Here is a 20,411-nt window from a genome sequence, read left to right on the forward strand (position 1 = left end):
ACAAAAAGAAGCTAAAACAGTGGTTAGATTAAAATTTATAGGAATTGAATGCTTATACTGGGGTGGGGAAGAAGGCCTTAAATCAATAACCTAAGCTTCCTATTTAAGAAAACCAGAAAAAGAGCAAAACAAGCAAAAGAAAAGAAACAATAAAGATAATAGCGGAAATCAGTGGAAGTGAAAATAGAAAAACAACACAGAAAATCAATATAAGCAAAACGAGTTCTTTGAAAAGATCAATGAAATTTATAAAGCTGTAGCAAGACTGGCAAAGAAAAAAAAAAGAAGACATAAATTACCAATAATATCAGGAATGAAAGAGGAGCTAGACGACAGATCCTGCAGACATCAAAAGATAAATAATACTATGAACATCTCTATGCACATAAATTTGACAACTTAGGTCGCCAAAATAAATAAATTTGACACTACAAATGTTAAAAAGATAACTGAGGAATAATACGGATAGATCTATACACATAAATTTTGAAACAGAAGTGAGATTCCTTAAAAACCACAAACTACCAAATTATCCAAAATGAAACAGATAATCTAAATTAAGGAAAGTGAATTCATAGTTTAAAACTTTTCAAAGAAATCTCCAGGCTTACCTGATTTCTCTGGAGAACTTAAAAAGTAACACCAATTCTACACAATCTCTTTCGGGAAACAGAAGAAGAGGGAACACTTCCAAACTCATTTTATGAGGCCAGATTTAACCTGATATCAAAACTAGAAAAAGACAGTACAAAAAGAGAAACTGCATACCATTATTCCTCATGCAGACTGATGCAAAAATCCTCAACAAAATAAAAGCAAATGGAGTTTAGTAATATATAAAAATAACAATACACCAGGACCAAGTAGGGTTATCCCAGGGATGCAAAACTGGTTCAATATTCAAAAATCAATGTAAGCTACCATGATAATTGCTTAAAGAAGAAAAACCACATAATCAACCCAGCAGATGCATTTGGCAAAATACATCTTTTCATGATTAAAAAAAAAAAAAAAAAGCCCTCAGCAAATTAAAAGGTAATTTCCCCAATCTGATAAAGGACGGCTACAGGAAGTCTACTGCTATCAAACACTTAATTGTAAAAGACTGAACACTTTCCCCCTAAGATCACGAACAGGACAAGGATATTACACTCTCATCACTCCTATCCAATATCATAATGGAATATCTAGCCACTGCAATAAGAAATGGGGAGCTGGACAGATTAGAAAGGAAGAAATCAAACTGTCCCTATTCACAGATAACATGATTACCTATGTAGAATATCCCAAAGAATCTAAAAAACAAAAACTCCTAGAGCTAACGAGTTGAGCAAGGTTTCACTGAACAAAGTCAATACACAAAAATCAAACAACTGTATTTCTATATACTAGCAATGATCAATCTGAAACCAAAATTTACCCCAAAAATTAAGTCTACAAGAGCTCTAAAAACATAAAATACTTAGATATGTATCTAACAAAAGGTATACAGAATATGTATGCTGAAAAGTACAAATGACCAGTGAAAGAAATCAAAGAAGAGCTAAATAAAACCATGGTCACGGAATGGAAGAATCAACATAGCAAAGATGTCCTCTATAAATTTAATGCAATTTCAATCAAAATCCCAGCAGGAGTTTTGAGGTATAGATAAACTGAGTCCAAAATAATTTGAAAAGGCAAAGGAACTGGAATAGCCAAAACAATTTTGATAAAGAACAAAGCTGGACAAATCACATTATATGACTTTAAGACCTACTATAAAACTTACATTACCACAAGAATGTGTGCTACTGGCAAATGGATAGACACATTAGATCTAAGGAACAGAACAGAATCCAGATACAGAACTGCATAAACATGACCATCTGATTTTTTTTAAATGATTTTTTTAAATTGTGGTAAATTATACATTACATAAAACTTACCATTTTAACCATTTCTAAGTGTACAGTTCAGCAGCATTAAGTACATTCATGTTTTGCAACCATCACCACCATCCATCCACAGAACTCTTTCCATCTTGCAATACTGAAACTCTATAACCATTGACACTAACTCCCCACCTCCATCCCTATAGAACCTGGCAACCACTATTCTACTTTCTTCTGTCTCTATGAAATTGACTAAGTACCTCATGTAAGTGGCATCAGACAGTATTTGTTCTTTTGTGACTGGCTTATTTCACTGAGCATAACTTCTTCAAGGTTCATCCATGATGTAGCATGTGTCAGAATTTCCTCCCTTTTTAAGGTTAATATTTCATTGTATACATACACCATATTTTGTTTATCCATTTATCCACTTATAGACGCTTGGGTGGCATCTACTTCTTGTCTAGCTGGGAATAATGCCACTGTGAACATGGCGTACAAATGTTTCTTCAAGATCCTACTTTCAATTCTTTATACCCAATACTCAAATGCAGAATTTCAAGTTCATACAGTAATTTTTAATTATTTGAGGAACTGCATTACTCAAATGTGGAATTGCAGGTTCATATGGTAATTTTTAATTATTTGAGAAACCGCATACTGTTATCCACAATGGCTGCACCATTTTATATTCCCACCAGTATGGCAAAAAGGTTCCAATCTCTATATATCCTTGCCAACACTTACTCTTCTTTTTTCTTTTTTGATAATAGCCATCCTAATGGGTGTGAAGTGATACCTCATTGTGGGTTTCATTTGCATTTCCCTAATGATTAACGATGTTGAGCATCCTTTCATGTGCTTGTTGGTCATCTGTTTATCTTCTTTGGAGAAATGTCTATTTAAGTCATTTGCTCATTCTTTAACCAGGCTATTTGTTTTTTGCTGTTGTTGAGTTGTTTCTCTGTAATTGTCTAAATATATCTGGCTATATCTCTGGATATCTGATAGGCAAATATTTTCTCCCCTTCCGTGTTTGCCTTTTTACTCTCTTGATAGTGTCCTTCAATGTACGAAAGTTTTTCATTTTGATGAAGTCCAATTTGTCTATTTATTCTCTGGGTGTCTGTGCCTTTTGTATCATATCCAAGAAATCAGTCATATCCAACATCTTGAAGCTTTTCTGCTTTGTTTTCTTCTAAGAGCTTAAGAGTTATAGCTCTTACATTTAAGTCTTTGATCCACTTTGAGTTAATTTTTGTATACGGTGTTTTGTGTACGTTTGACTATGGTGTATATGATTGTATAAGGGTCGAACTTCATTCTTTTGCATGTGGATATCCAGTTTTCTCAGCACTATTTCTTAAGGAGATCGTCCTTTCCCCCTCTGGATGGTCTTGGCCTCCTTGTCAAAAATCATTTGACCACATATGTAAGGGGTTACTTCTGTGCTCATTAGTCCATCAGTCTTTATGTCTGTCTGTGCCAGAACCACATTATTTTGATTACTGTAGCACTGTAGTAATAAATTTTGAAATCAGCAAGTGTGAGTCCTCCAACATTTTTCTTTTTTTTTTTCCAAGAATGCTTTGGCTATTTGGGGTCCCTTGAGATTCCATACAAATTTTAGGATGGATTTTTCTATTTCTACAAAAAAAAGTCATTGGGATTTTGATAAGGATTGCAATCTGTAAACAGCTTTGGGTAGTACTGACTTCTTAACAATATAGAGACAATACCAAATGCTGGCAAGGATGCAGAGCAAGTGGAACTCATAAATTTCTAATGGAAATGCATAATGGTACAGCCACACTAGTTTGACAGCTTCTTATAAAGTTAAACATACACTTACCAAATGGCCTTGCAATCCCACTTCTATGTATTTACCCTAGAGACATAAAACCTTTATTCGCACAAAAACTTGTACTCAGGTGTTTATTAACAGCTCTATTCATAATTATCAAAAGCATGTCCTCCCAAGAGTGACTGACATAAATGGTGATACATTCATATGATGTAATACTATTTAGCAAAAAAAGGAATGAACTATGGATACATGCAACAACTTGATGACTCTCGCAGGCATTATGCTACGTGCAACAAGTCAGTATCAAAAAGTTACATACTGGGTTTCCCTGGTGGTGCAGTGGTTAAGAATCCGCCTGCCAATGCAGGGGTCACGGGTTCGAGCCCTGGTCCGGGAAGATCCCACATGCCGCAGAGCAACTAAGCCCGTGCGCCACAACTACTGAGCCTGCGCTCTAGAGCCCACGAGCCGCAACTACTGAGCCCGCGTGCCACAACTACTGAAGCCTGTGCTCCACAAGAGAAGCCACTGCAGTGAGAAGCCCGCACACCACAACAAAGAGTAGCCCCCACTTGCTGCAACTAGAGAAAGCCCGCGCGCAGCAACAAAGACCCAATGCAGCCATGAATGGATGAATGAATGAATAAATAAATAAATAAATAAAGTTGCATACTGTAGGGTTCCATTTCCATGACATTCTAGAAAAGACAAAACGAACAGATCAGTGATTACCAAAGGCTGGGGTTGGGCGGGGAGGCTAACTACAAACGGACACCAAAGTGAACACCACAGGGAACTTTTCAGGTGTTGAAACTGCCCTGTATCCTGATTGTGGTGATGGTTACACGAATCTATGCATGTATTACTAGTATACACATATAAAAGGCCATTTACTATAATCATTAATCAAAATTTATTTTTAAATTATATAAAAGAATAAAGACATAGGAAAATATTTACAATACAGTTTTAACAAAGGGGGGAAATAGTTCATAACATATCTTACCATCCAAATTCTATAAAAATATATTAAATAATAGAAAAAGGCAAAAAGAACCTGTTACACACCAAAATGCTAAGACTGGCCATCTCTAGGTAATGAAACCATAGGTAACTGCACTTTCCCTTAGTCTATCTGATGTCCTATAATAAGGTAAATCACTTTTAAAATGGAAATTTTCAAAGGAAGAAAATTGCAGGGTTTTTAAAATTAGTTATCAATTTTAATACCCACATTAAGAAATCGTCAACTCTTTAAAAATACACCATCCATGTACATCCCTATAAAACTTGGAAAAATACTATCAGAAATACATTATCTTTGCAAACTGACACAACACACTGTAAAAGTCCATGTCCACTGAGATATCATCAGACTTCAATGCTTAAAATAGTCTACCATAACATACAAACATACAAACATCATTCAAAGTCAATAAAGAAGGTGTAAAATTAATGTTAGGTTCTTATAAAGCCCTTAAAATATAATTAAAGTTACCAAAATAAAATCATTTAACAAAAGTTGTTAGTATACTGTATTATTCAAAGCCAAAATGAGTATTCCTATAAAACAGAACTTGGTGCAAAGAAAGCAAAGAAAGTTTGGGAAAGTTCAGTGGCTAGCCCATGAAGAAAAAGTAACAAATGGATAAAATACAAAGCAGGGGGAGTATTATTCCAGGCAGGAAAACCAACATCTACCTAAACATGGAAGAAGTTCTCCGAAATATACAGAATTATTGGAATTAAGAGTTCCAAGTTCTAATTCTCTCTATTCACTTTATCCAAAACTACCACCAGACCACTTATTTTTACAATAATCTTAAATATCTGACATCAATTGAGAAAGTTTTGAGAACATAATCACCACTGAAAAATTTCCATGGATGGGACTCAATCTTTAAGGACCTACTCCCTGTAAGAAATTGTGGGGCCCTTTTCATATACATTACTCAATTTGTCACAGTTAAATCTCTTAACCAGTCTGGGATATATAGGTTACATTCTTCCTTCAGGATTTTGACCTGGCTATAATTAAGTAAAATTTGGGGACTAATTTCCCTATCTGATATTGCACAAGAGAACCCCTAACCATCTGTAAATAAATTCCTGTTGCTACACAGGACGTTGCCCATGTGAGAAGCAACTCAGCTACAAATCAATATAATTCTACAATTTGGAACATGTGACCTTGTGAATTTCTATTTGGAGCTCATATCTGAAACTACTATTTTCTGTTTAACATAGATGGCACATATCATCATTCCTCACAGAGCCTAAATTTTAAGTCAGTTCAAGTAAAATTCCATCCAAATATGATGAAAATCCATCCAGCTGTTTTTGCATACTACAGTAACAGGCCAACAGAAACTTCCCCTGGATATGTGCCTTGCTGCTCTCTCACATCACTGGGATCTTTGCTCAAGTGCCATCACAGAGAGACACCCCCACCCCCGCCAGACCACCACACAGCACAAATTTATCCACCATCATCTCACATCAGTTTTGATATCTTATGGCATTTATCACCACCTGATATAGTGTATGTGTGTGTGTGTGTGTGTGTGTGTGTGTGTGTGGTGTGTAATACACCTCTTTCCACTAAACCATGAGCTCTAGGAAAGCAAGGACTTTGTTAACTGCTATATCACCAGTGCTTGACACACAGTAAATGATTTTGAATAAATGAATCATTTTCTATAGTTTTGAAGAACTTTTTAATGGATTAAAACTAAACTATATTGGGACTTCCCTGGTGTTTCAGTGGGTAAGACTCTGCGCTCCCAATGCAGGGGGCCCGGGTTCGATCCCTGGTGGGGGAACTAGATCCCGCATGTATGCCGCAACTAAGAGTTCACGTGCCGCAACCAAGAGCCCACATGCCACAACAAAGATCCCATGTGCCACAACTAAGACCTGGCACAGCCTAAATAAATAAATCATTAATTAATTAAAATATTTTTTTAAAACTAAGCTATAATGTGATAAAATGAAACATTCTAACAGTTAGCTTTTTTCTTAATACAACATGAAACAAAGACATTTGAGGCATGGAACAGCTGATCTGGTAGAAAATCCCAGCCATTTCTGCCCTCTGTAGCCACTTTTTCCCCTGCCCTCCTTCTGCCCTCAGTATGAGGTCACTGTCCTTGCTATAGCGGCATTTTGGTGAAAAAGAATCAGAGCACTTAACTGGTTCCAAAAAAACAAACAAAACTGAATTACATGAGAAAAGGACAAAATAGAAAGCAACAGGAATTTGGCCCTTGGTATATTCCTGCTGCTTACAAGCAGATTTCATTATATATACACTAAATACAATTTAAGATACAGTGGGGTAGGTTTTATTAGCAGACTAACTTGGGAGGTTTTCTTACCAAAAAAAAAAAAATTATGGCTAAATACAATACTATTCAATTCAAATAAAATTTGTCTTTCATTCATCTCAGTCATATGAAATAAACTTGCTCATTTAAGATTCTAGGTGAAGTTTGAAACTCTAAACCTGGCTGCCCATTAGAATCATCAGGCATGCTCTAAAAATTAAAAAAAAAAAAAAAAAATTTTTTTAAAGTATGCTTGGGCTCCACTCCAGGCCACTTAAGTGAGAATACTGGGACCCAAGCAGAATATTTTTTTAAAAGCTCTCCTGATGATTCTAATGAGCAAGTGGGGCTGAGAACCACTGCCCTGTGCTATCTCCCCAGTCTTACTTGTCTCTCTCCAACTTCATAAATCAAAGTAAATGCACAGAAACAAATCATAAAGATTTAAATTCCTGGTGCCCACAATAAATCTCAAAGAAGACATTTCTACCTGCCCTACTCTAACATTTCAATCGTTTCCTCTAAAAAGTAAGCATAATATTTATTTCCTCTAAAATACATCCTTGATTTAACATACTCAAGTAGAGCACAATTACTTCTTTTTAGGAGCACTGCCCTTGTCACAAACTGTTTTATATAGCAAATAACTTATTCTTTTTGTCATTTGTACCTCCATTTTCTCCTCTCTATACCAAAGGAGTTTGGCTTAACTTTTTTGTATCCCTCACATTTGAAGTACAATTTACAAAGAATTGCTACATTCATTATCACATCACATAATGAAGTAGTCTGGGCAAGAATTACTAGCCCATTTTAGAGATGGTAACCCAGAGAAGTGTCTTGCCAAATGCACCTTTGCATTAGGCTATTATCAGTACAATGCACATATCAGAGAGGTACCTCCCACAACCACCCCACTATTTTTACATACTCCATTACAGAAATCTATTATTGTTTATATTCTATCTATAGTCATAGAGAACATTCCTAAGGATAGATTTCCAAATGTTCAACAACTTAAGTACGGTTACAACTACAGATTTCCAGTTAAACAAGGATATAATGCACACACATTTACCTCTGCTCCCTCCCATGCTCCCACGGAAAGACAGGAAAGACAAACTAAAGAGGGCATTAAACAAGCCCACAAAGACCAAGTGAGAAGATGATAACAACAAAATTTTTGAAGTCGGAGGGCAGGTAGAAGAGTATTAACTGACTTGTTCCCCCCCATAAAAATTTCAAGGTTAAGCCAGCAAGGAAGAAAGCTCAAATTATGTGTTGTAGTATTTTTCAAATTACACAGACAATAATAAGTCTAAAATAAAAATTACTTAAAAGTAGCAGCTTTTTGCAATATTTTCTCAATTAACTAATACTAAAAACATACCTATCATAATAGGGCCCTACATTTTTTACCTTAAATTGGGAGTTCTTCTACTGAAAAATATGGGAGCCATAGCCCAGGAGGGCCAAGTCCAAGATCCTCAGGCTATCCCATCACTCCCTTCCTCATGCTTTGCACTCTAATATGAAACTGCTTATAACAAATATTACCTGCTTCATGCCTCTGCTCTTGCTCATGCTGTTCCCTCTACCTGGCTAACTCCATTTCTTTCAAGTCTCAGCTGAGGTGTCACTTCTTTTAGAAAGCTTTCCAAATTTGGGGGAGAGTGGACTTACAATTCATCTTATTATCCCCATGTGGCAGACAAACACTTGTTGAAATGAACTATATAATTTAAAACACCAATACAAAAAGTAACATTTACTGAGTGCTTATGGTGGGTCAAGCAATGTCTACATGCATTAGTTTACTTAATATCTTTCCAAAAACCAAATGAGTTAGGTACTAATTATGAAGTGCAGAGAGAGGTTAATCATCTTGCCTAAGACACAGCTAGTAAGTGATGAATCATAGACTGGAACTCAGTCTGGCTCCGGAGCCAATATCTTTAACAACTAGACTAGGCTTTGTCTATAAATGCCAATGCCTTCCAAGTCTGTATTCCCAAACCTTCAAGCTTCAACCCTGAATTTCCAAATGTCTTCTGGACATCTCTACATGGATGTCCTTCAAGAACCTCAAAAGTAACACAACTGAAATCACTATGTCCCTCTTGCTCCTCAGCATTCGCCAACAAAAGCTACTTACCACACCTTCTTGTACTGCTATTCAGGTTAGTTCATTCATCCAGTTACCCAAAGTAGAAAGCTAAGTATGAGTAATTTTCACCTTGTCAATCCCTCTCATCCCCACGTTCACCAAATTATGCTGTTCCTACCTCTCAAACTAACTTACATGCAGCTCTCATCACTTCTCACACCTGGGCATTAGCTTGGAATCTTTCTTTCTGAAAAACAAATACCGTATGCTAACACATATATATGGAATCTAAGAAAAATAAGAAAAAAGTAAGAAAAAAAAAAAAGGTCATGAAGAACCTAGGGGCAAGACGGGAATAAAGACACAGACCTACTAGAGAATGGACTTGAGGATATGGGAAGGGGGAAGAGTAAGCTAGGACGAAGTGAGAGAGTGGCATGGACATATATACACTACCAAACGTAAAATAGATAGCTAGTGGGAAGCAGCCGCATAGCACAGGGAGATCAGCTCCGTACTTTGTGACCACCTAGAGGGGTGGGACAGGGAGAATGGGAGGGAGGGAGACACAAGAGGGAAGAGATATGGGGACATATGTATATGTATAACTGATTCACTTTGTTATAAAGCAGAAACTAACACACCATTGTAAAGCAATTATACTCCAATAAAGATGTTAAAAATAAATAAATAAATAAATAAATAAAAAACAAATGTGATTCTGTCATAACCTACAATGGCTCCCTACCATTGATATCAAGTCCAAACTTCTTAGCAAAACATATTACGATCTTGTCTTTGCCAATCTCTCAGCTTCAACTCTAACCATCCAACCCCAACTCGTCTTCCCCCCAAAACTTCCCTGAATTTACCATGCTTTTATTTATTTATTTATTTATTTATTTATTATTTAATTTCTTTGGCTGTGTTGGGTCTTTGTTGTTGTGCACGGGCTTTCTCTAGTTGTGGCAAGAGGGGCTACTCTTCACTGCAGTGTGTGGGCTTCTCACTGCAGTGGCTTCTCTTGTTGTGGAGCATGGGCTCTAGGCATGCAGGCTTCAGTAGTTGTGGCATGTGGGCTCACTAGTTGTGGCTCACAGCCTCTAGAGCACAGGCTCAGTAGTTGTGGCGCATGAGCTGAGTTGCTCCACGGCATGTGGGATCTTCCCAGACCAGGGCTCAAACCTGTGTCCCCTTCATTGGCAGGCTGATTCTTAACCACTGCACCACCAGGCAAGTCCCTACCATACTTTTAAAGACCAATATGTCTCTGCATAAGCAAGTACCTTGGCCTAAGATGATCATCCCTCCCACTATGTCATCTTCCCAACCCGATCATAAAGGCAACATCCTTTGAGAAGCCTTCTCTATTCTGCTCAGGTTGAAGAAACTCCCTCCTCTGTGCATTCAAAGGTCAAAATGTTGCCTTAATTATTTTGTGCCATGACTAGCACATGTTCAATAAATGTGTAAATGAATACCAATCAACCAGCTCTTCACATCACTGTGCTCTTTTAACAATTTCAAGTCCAAAATCAATTAACTTACATAATTTTTTTTTACTCTCCTGTAATACAAAATTACTGCTCTTATACTTACGTCTATTCGATTTCAGTGGTCACATTTCCACATATGTGGAAAACTGGAAGAAAAAAATACTGCAATTTCAACAGCGTATCTATAGTAAAAACATCTACTACACTCAGCAAACTTTCAAATAGCCACTGCTACCACAAGAACAACTTGCAGAGCACATACTATATACCAGGCACTATTCTATATGTTTAACATATGTTGACTCATTTTAATTCTCACAACCACTTTATGAGGTAGATAGTATTATTATGCTCATCTTACTGATGAACTTCAAGATCAAATAGATCCAAGACTAAAGCTCAAGCTATTTGGTTCCAGAGGCTGATCTCTTATACTGCCTCTCATTAATAAGTCTAACACTACTAAAACAAAGACTAGGATAAATTCTTTCCTAGAGCCAAGCCATCTTTGAGCATTGAACAGTTAGGAAAAGGTGGGAGGTAAATGTAAAAATTTGGGTAGATCTAGAGGATCTTGAAAACATAGCAAAATATTTTTTAAGAATATTAATTCACTCTAATTAATTACAGAAAAATGTTTTGCTAATAAAACACCAAATCTTTGACATAAGATAGGTCATCCTGTAGCATTACTAAAGTCAGTCAACTGAAACAGAGCCAAAGTACGTAGTCATAGCCCACAAAGATACTTGCCGAATTAAGTTTTTATAAGGAACTCAGATGCATCCAGAAGACAACTATCTTGAAGAGCTACTGAAATCCCAACTCTATACCATGTTTATAACTGAGACTAGGAAGGCTTCATGCACCAAAATTAGTCAGGAAATAGCAAGTGATCTGTATCATTTACAGTTTCCAAAACTGAGATCTACAGGAAGATGTTGCATTTTACCCAAATTAATGCATGCCCAATTCAGAAGTAGTAAGAAAAATATTTTCCACCTCTAGAGAGGTGATAAATATGAGTGTCATCCATAAAATTCATTTCGTGAGGACTATGCAAGCTAACCTAATTAGTTTTCTATATTCCAAGACTTCTTGGAACAGGTATCTCTGAGTTCTAAGTCTGAACAAGAAGCCGTCATACCAGACAAACAATCAATCAATTAAAATTCACCCAATCTGAACTTCACTGCAACTGGAGTAGAGTACAATGATCTTTTTTCTCATTTATGACCACTGTACAAACTTCTCAACTCAAATCAAAGTCAGTGTCTTAGGGACTTCCCTGGTGGTCCAGTGGTAAAGATTCCGCCTTACCATGCAGGGGATGCGGGTTCGATCCCTAGTCAGGGAACTAAGATCCCACATGCTACAGGGCAACTAAGCCCACGCGCCACAACTACGGAGTTCACGCGCCTCAACTAGAGCCTGACTGGCGCAAACTACAGAGCCCACGCACTCTGTACCCCGCGCGCCACAACTACAGAGCCCATGTGCCCTGGAGCCTGCGCGCCACAACAAGAGAAAACCCGCATGCCACAACTAGAGAGAAGCCTGCGCACCACAACAAAGAGCCCAAGCGCCGCCATGAAAGGTCCCGTATGCCACAACTAAGACCCGACACAGCCAAAAACTAAATGTCTCAGAAAAGGAAAAGGGGAGATATTCATTAAAAATTATATAAAACTAGAATGATTGTCTAAAAACACTGAGCAACTCTGGAGTTTCCTCTTCTTCACTATGACAGAGATCTGTAACCTACTTCAGAAACTGAAAAAATGTGACTTACTCTTACACATATACTACAATACTCATTGATTAATACCCAAATATATCTTCATTTACTTATGTACATATATTGCATGAACAATCTATTGGGTTGGCCAAAAAGTTCATTTGGGTTTTTTCTGTGGAAGAAACCCAAATGAACTTTTTGGCCAAATACATGTGTGTGTGTGTGTATACACACACACAGAACTAGTAATACAACAGTCTTGACTTCATTCTGACATTTAGCCACACCAACACACGGAAAGATATTTATCCAAATATAGATAATATTTGTTACCAACATTTTTATTTCCATCTACATTTTAATGATATCTATCCTCTGTAATATAAACACTAAGTCAGTGAACATTTTTTAAAGTAACAGTGAGAGGCACGGCAATACTAAGCACCCTGTGGCTTAAGAGAATTAGTATTCACTGTGTATCTACTTATACATATGTATAGCAGTGTTAGGCACTTTAAAAATGTTTACCTCTTAAATCTTCACAACCATCCTATTAAATATTAATCATAACTTACAAATGAGGAGGAAGCTGGAGTTCAGGAAGATTAGGTAGTGAGCTAAAATTCAAAATTCAGGACTACCTAAAACATAAAGCCCATTCTCTCTCCACATGTCCTCAAAAAAGCTTGTTTAAAAATATGTATATATACACAAAAAGAAAAAGAAAAAAAATGTATAAATTATATATATATTATACATATATAATGTACTACACATTTAGTGGAGAAGGGGCTCTATTTCAGGAAGCAAGAGAAAACACCACCACCAGTAATTAAATAAATAAGAAAATACTAAACAAATTAACAATACCTTACTCTTACACTGAAGCAAAAACTAGATGGATTCTGCAAGATGGTGAAAAGTGGTAAATCACAAAGAATTCCTAAGAAGTTCAAATGTGGTGTTAAGTTCAAAAAACTTAACAGAATATCAAAATGGTTTATGTAAAAAAAACCCCATTTTGCAAATGGGGAAACTGGAAAAGAAATGCTAAGTAATTCAAAGTTACCCAGTTCAGGGAGGAAAAAAAAACAAAACAGAAACTAGGATCTTAACTCAAAACTCTGCTCCTTCCTATTATGCTAAATGGCATTAACAAACAATAGTTAAAGAGAGGGACATATCTAGTAATATAAACAATATGGTCAAGTGGTGTACGCAAAGCTATTTTGATTTTTAAAACCCAAAGTCCACAAATAAGCATATGAAAACATGTTCAACATCATATGTCATTAGGGAATTACAAATTAAAACAATGAGATACTACACACATATTAGAATGGCAACAATCCAAAACACTAACAACGTCAAATGCTGATGAGGGATGTAAAGCAACAGGAACTCTCATTCATTGCTGCTGGGAAACCAAAATGGTACAGCTACTTTAGAAGACAATTCGGCAGTTTCTTACAAAACTAAACATATTCCTGGGACTCCCTGTTGGCCCAGTAGTGGTTATGACTCCGCACTTCCAATACAGAGGGCGCGGGTTCGATCCCCAGTCAGGCAACTAAGATCTCACATGCCGCACGGTACGGCCAAAAAATTAAAAAAAAAAAAAGAAAGAAAACAAATTAAACATACTCCTGTCATAAGATCCAGCAATCATGCTCCTTGGTATTTACCCAAATGAACTGAAAACTTAAGTCCACACAAAAACCTAGACACAGATATTTATAGCAGCTTTATTCATAACTGTTACAACCTGGAAGCAACCAAGATGTCCTTCAGTAGGTGAACGGATAAATAAACTGTGGCACATCCAGACAATGGAATATATTATTCAATGCTAAAAAGAAATAAGCTATCAAGCCACAGAAAGACATGAAAGAAACTTAAATGCATATTATTAAGGGAACGAAGCCATACTGAAAAGGTTACATACTGTATGCTTCCAACTATATGACATTCTAGAAAAGGCAAAACTATGGAGACAGTGAAATGATCAGTAGTTGCCAGGGAGCAGAAGGGAGAGGGTGAATAGGCAGAGTAAGAGGATTTCAATGAAACTGTATTCTACAATACGTCATATACAGTCAGAACCCACAGAATGTACAGCACCAAGGGTGAACCCTAACATAAACTATGGACTTTGGGTGATAATGATGTGTTAATGCAGGTTCATTGATTGTAACAAACATACCAACGTGTGTCAGATATTCATGGGGGGGTGGTAAATAGAGGAACTCTGTACTTTCTGCTCAATTTTACTGTGAACCTAAAACAGCTCCAAAAAAAAACAGTCTATTTAAGAAAGAAAGAAAAAACAAAAATCACCAAAGCCAAAGAAAGTGTGTTTACTTAGCAGTTAATATGTAAAGAAGCATCCATTTAACATACTCATTAGTATACATATACCAAATCAAAAATATTTATTAATATATTGTACTAGGCACCCTGGGGAGGGGATATAAACAAGTAGACAAGGCTCCTTACGACAAGGAGTTTGAAATATAGCTAAACAGACATCATATATTCACAAACAAACTAAATAAAATGGAATTTAAATAGTTCAAGACAGAAAACATGCCACAAAGAGTTAAGTTGCCAAATTACTAAAATAGGAATTAATAGAACAATATGTGCTTAGGGGTTCAGTGGATCACTTCAGGCTAAAAGAATCAGGAAGTCAAAGATATGCTCCAGGTCTCAAAAAATGGGTAAGATTTGTCTAATTTTCTGGAGAGAATTGGTGAATTCCAAGAAAGAGTAAAACTACTGGAGTTGGGAAAGAAAATTAAATGAACCAGTTTCACAAAACAAAATAGGGAGACAAGACTAGAAAGACTGCTAGAGGCCAGATCATGGAGGTCACTGAATGCCAGGCCAAAGAATGAGCACAGAGACTCAGAAATCTTAATTCTAAAACACTAACAGGGGGCAAATACTTGTCTAACCTAAGTATATACTGATGACTCTTAATCTAAAGAAAATGCATTTACAAACATTTTTTGTGAGATACAGATAATTTAAACATATACAGTAGTCAACAACGGTGGTTTAAAATTCACCATCTTTGCCATCCAAGTGAATACATATACATACAAGTCCTGCTCCCATTTTTCGATTTCCAATCAACACCAACAGGCTACCCATAACCCCATAAACTGAACCTCTCCATAAGACTACTCTATCACCCAATAAAACTCTCTATCCCCTTAAACTACTTACATCACCACTCTTTATCCCCTTAAACAAAGATGTCTTTCCTCTAGGGTAGAAAAGAAGGTGGCTCACTGCCCATGAACTGGAAAGAGGGGTCATGTTAGGGCCATCATCACTACCGGCTCCTTCTGCCCATTCTATTTATAGGACTGTCACCCTCTATTCATCATTAAAACCAAACCTACTAAGTACCTACATATTCCAGGCAAAACATAAAATGCAGCATTCCTTCCCCAATCATCTGAAGAAATGACACACACAGGACCCTATACGACCTCTGGTAATTATTATTAATAAACTGCACTTCTCATATATGAAAACACTTCAGAATTTGTCCATGGTTACTTTCAAACTCTTTTTGTAATCCTTTTGTTTTATTTGCCATAAACTCTTCTACATAATTTTAATCACATACTACTCAATTCTCAATGCATGGCCATCCACCATTGTATCCAATCCCATACTTTCTAATTAAATGTTCCAACATACCTCAATTAAGGTATCCCAGATCAGTGCTATAGTTTATATATCTACCTTTACACTTACATTATGTATCTAAAGCCCTCCCCTTAAGTAATCTACCATTAGAGTGACTGTTTTCTTCCCTTTCATGGGCACATTCATATTTGTCCAATTTCCCCAATCATTTATAACTAACTCTGGCACATATAATCTTTCTGAAACATGGCCTCCAGATATAAAATCACCCTGTGAGAGTCCTCTTTCTACTGAAAACATTTTAAGACTTTTGTTAATATGGCTTTTTATAGAAATTCAAGTACATATACTATGTTACCACTTATTCAAAGTTTAAAGTCATGAAAGACAGTAATACATACCGTTTAAAGATAAAGGTATATACTAAAAAACATACAGATACGTATAAGAATGATAAGACCAAATTAAGGATAATGCTCATGGGGGAGGGAGAGGTGAAGGAATGCAATCCAGGAGGGACACACAAGACTTCAACTCTATTTGTGATGTTTTATTTTTTTTAACCGAGTCGAGAATACATGGTTGTCTGCCACAATTGTTCTTTATACCTTTTCATATGTGAAATATATTTAAGTGAGTTTAAGAAGAAAGAAATCCAACTATTAATGAGAAGCACCCTCTCATACAGAGTGACAAGCTGTTATGTCCAAGTTGCAGTAAATGCTCATTGCTACATCTGGGACACCACTCCTGTGCTTTACCTAAGCCAAGAAAAGAAAAATTACAAGACTACAATACAAACTTTCCCTTAGATATATTTTAGATGTGTTCCAGGTTTATTTTCTATAGCTATACACAACCCATTTCTTTCACAACGCTCACAAAAACAAAAATTAAATCCTTTAACTTTGTATACCTAGATTCCCATTTACTCTTAAGCGCCTCAGACAGTAAATCAGAATAACGACCTTTCCTATTTGTCTCTGTTAAAATACAAGTGAATGGGTAAGACCACGTAACTACTTCCACTTGGCTAAATATGGACAGTCATACACATTACATCTCTGTGCGTGAGTCTAACTCACTTGTATACTAACTTTTCAATATCAATTTGTAACATCTAAATTAAGCCACTCATCATTCAACCGCGAATGAAATGTCGTCTCAGCCAAACGTAACCTAGCCAGGGCAATTCCAAAACACTCCACCCCAGCCCACCGAGCGTTCACCTCATGCATACTCAAGGTCCCATCCCTGGACCAACGTTTACACCAGCCAGAACTGCTCTCCTCCACTGGTGAGCCTCACACGCGCCTCCGTATCCCAACTTTCAGCTCGCAGTGGTAAAACCAGCAGAGAGGGCCAGAAGTTTCACCTGGTTCGGAACCCAAAGGAATCTATAACTCATACACCGCAGGTGCTGAGTTTCTCGTCCCTGGTGAGTAGAAGGTGGAAGCCCCGAGCTAGGGGACAAGGGCTAGTCTTCCATGGCGTCCTCCGGAGTCCTAAAGTCGTCGACGGAACAGTTCAGGCACCTGGCCCGCCTACTTCCCTCCCCGCCCCCACTCCAGACCCACCCCACCCCCATCCCGGGCGCGAAGCCTGCTGTACATCCCAGCACCTGCGGGTCCCAGGAACAGACACGGATCCACTTCTCTCCACAAGAGGGTAGGGCTTGGATGCCGCCTCGGACGCTCGCCTCTGGCCACCGGCCTCTCACGTCGGGACCAACCCTGCGACCCTGTCGCTTTCTGATCTAACAGAAGTTAGTACCGACACCCTCTCCAGGACCTAGCAGGGGACCTGGGCTTCTCCGGTGCTGAGCTCCTAGGCCTCCTCACCTCTCCCAGAGGACCAACCCACACCGGACGCTCAAAGCCCGAAAGGCAACTCCCACCACTCCCCGCCTCGCCCGTCTTTTCTTCCCAGCTGCCGCCGCTGAAAAAGCCAAGTCCTAAGGTCCTCCTCAATCAGCTTCCGGGCCTCCCTTCACAGCCAGGCCTGAGCCCCCAGCCCTGCCCTCCGCCACCCGCTCCACTCACGCCGCTTCCCTCCTCCGGAGGCCGAGACCCGGGGCTGGGCGGCTTCCTTCCCCGGCATCCCGGGGCCCGGCTCCTCCCGCGGCCGGCCCGGCCCCCGCCCGGCGTGCGGCACACTCACCGCTGAGCGCCGAGGCCTGCAGGGTGGCCCCCGAGGTGCCGTCGATGACTTTGATGGTCCCGCGACTGGTGACGGCCAGGATGGCGTTGAGCGCCGGGTGATAGGAGAGGCTGTGCAGCCCTTCGGCGTCGCAGCGCATGCAGCCGTCCCGCAGCACCAGCCACTCGGAGACCCCGGCCGCTCCCGCCCCCGCCGCCGAGGAGCAGCCCGGGCCCGAGGCCGCCGCAGCCGCAGCCGCCATCTTCCGGCCTGCGCTCAGCACAATCACACTGGAAGCGGCTCAGTGACAGTCCCGGGAGATGCAGCACCACCGCCAGTCACCATCCGGGGCCAGGGGGCAAGCCGAGCGCGTTAGCCGGAAGTGAGGTCAGGCGCCGGCACGCACGCGGGACGTCGGCCGCCCGCCCGGAGGGGCCAAGCTCAGAGGGAGGCTGGCGAGGGAGGCTGGCGAAGGAGGGGGAGAGGGAGAGGGAGAGAGAGAGGCGGGACCCGGAGCAGGATGGGGAGGCGGGCGGGCGGAGCATGCGCGGGAGGGCGAGCGCGTGCCACGCGCCTCTGGTCCCGCCAGCTACGCGTCCGCAACGTCCCAGTTTTTTTTCGAGCCCGGGGAGTGGCCGCAGCCTGCGCCCCGCCCAGCTCCGCTGCTCCGGGCCGTGGCGGGGTGGGTGGGTGGGTGCGTGAAGAGTGGGGGGTTGGGACGTGTATTTCCGCTAGGCGAGGACGCCGGCCGGTGCGACCTGGCCGAGACGCCTTGAGGCCTGTTGCTGCGGTTCCAGCTGCGCCCGGACCGTTCCCAGCAGCGCGGTGCAGCGGTTTGGCTATGGCCCAAAGGAGACCTCAGGTCTGAGCCTCGGCTCAGCAGTTTGAAAAACGTCTAGTCTGGATTTGGAGAAACCGAGCGACTTCCCCAAGCCCACGCGTATTACGTTGCCCACCGTCCCATCCCCAAATCTTTCTGTTGAACAGAAGTGCCAGATACGAGGTGCTGGAAGCATATAGTTAAGCTTAGTTTCTTTATCCACATTCTAAACGCAAGACTTGTTAATTGGTGTGTATGGGTGTTGTGGGACTGCAGTTAAGTAAATTTACAAATCCCCCTCTGGAGCATAACAATGCTTTTTTAACTTTTTATTTCAAAATAATTATTATTCAGTTAGTTGCAAATATAGTACAGACTTCTGTGGTCTGTCACCCCAAAACCCGTAAACTCTAACTGTGAGAAAAACATTGGACAAAGCCAAACTGAAGGTCATTCTATAAAATACCTGACCAATACTCCTCAAAGATAGAGAGGTCCTACTTACCCAGAGTCCCCTAACAGTTACATAATTGTAGTACAATATCAAAAGCAGTGATTTGACATACGATGTGTGTATAATTCTATGTCATTTTATCATGTGTAGATTCATGCAGCACAATCAAGGACTATTCTGTGTATCTGGGGAACATTTATCTCGGAAAGCCTAATTTCCTCTTCCTTAAAACCTAATCAAAGTGCTACTGGGAGGCTTGAGAATTATTTGTTCAATGTATAGAATAGGATCTGACATATAGTAGGTGCTCAATAAAAGTTATGACTGTTAATTACCTTCTCACATTCCTGCAGACGTCCTTCAGGAAATCTTCATGAATTATCCCAAGTACATCTTAAACCTGTTTATTCATATGCAAAGTTGTATTTATATAATCTATATATTCATTCCATTTTAGAATGGCGAATATGCCATTTTTAATCTGATGTTGGGAGGTAACATATAATAAACTGGGAAAAATACCCAAGTATTAAAGTCTAAATGAATATCTGATATTGAGTCACTGTGGCTTCATTTATCTGTGAACTTGGGCAAGTCGCTTATACATTCTGAAAATGTTCCATCAAGAGTCAAATGGAGATGATCAATTTATTTCCCCTACTTTGGCTTGTTATGAGTCTTTGTGAAAGTACTTGTAAACTAAAAAATGGAAACACTGGGAGGTTAAATGGCTTGTCCAAGGTCTCACAGCTTGTGAGGAGGGGTATAATAGCAAGCTAGAGTTTGAACTCAGGCAGTTTGACTCTAAAACCCATACTCCAAACTTAAGCCTCCTGCTCAAAACTTCAGTGTCTTGAGGTAAATAAAGGAGTGCAAATGATCAAATCTAAATGTAACTGGAGGTATCCTTCCAAAACAGTTTTTTAAGTCAGAGGACTCAAGCTGAAACTATAAAAACTGCCATTTCAAAGATTTTCTCTCTCAAGA

At 39.3% G+C, this 20,411-nt stretch overlaps 1 protein-coding gene across 1 annotated transcript in view; it reads right to left on the minus strand.

Moving 5' to 3' along the window:
• Positions 1 to 19,816, minus strand: part of BIRC6 (baculoviral IAP repeat containing 6) — a 241,875-nt gene extending 222,059 nt beyond the window's left edge. Inside the window, 1 exon segment of the mRNA XM_036873943.1 lies at positions 18,172 to 19,816. Within this exon segment, the coding sequence (XP_036729838.1) occupies positions 18,172 to 18,412 (241 nt within the window). The 5' untranslated portion in view covers positions 18,413 to 19,816.
• Between the last annotated feature and the right edge of the window lie 595 nt (positions 19,817 to 20,411).

Source organism: Balaenoptera musculus, chromosome 13 (genome assembly GCF_009873245.2).
Source record: "Balaenoptera musculus isolate JJ_BM4_2016_0621 chromosome 13, mBalMus1.pri.v3, whole genome shotgun sequence".
NCBI classification, from domain to species: domain Eukaryota; kingdom Metazoa; phylum Chordata; class Mammalia; order Artiodactyla; family Balaenopteridae; genus Balaenoptera; species Balaenoptera musculus.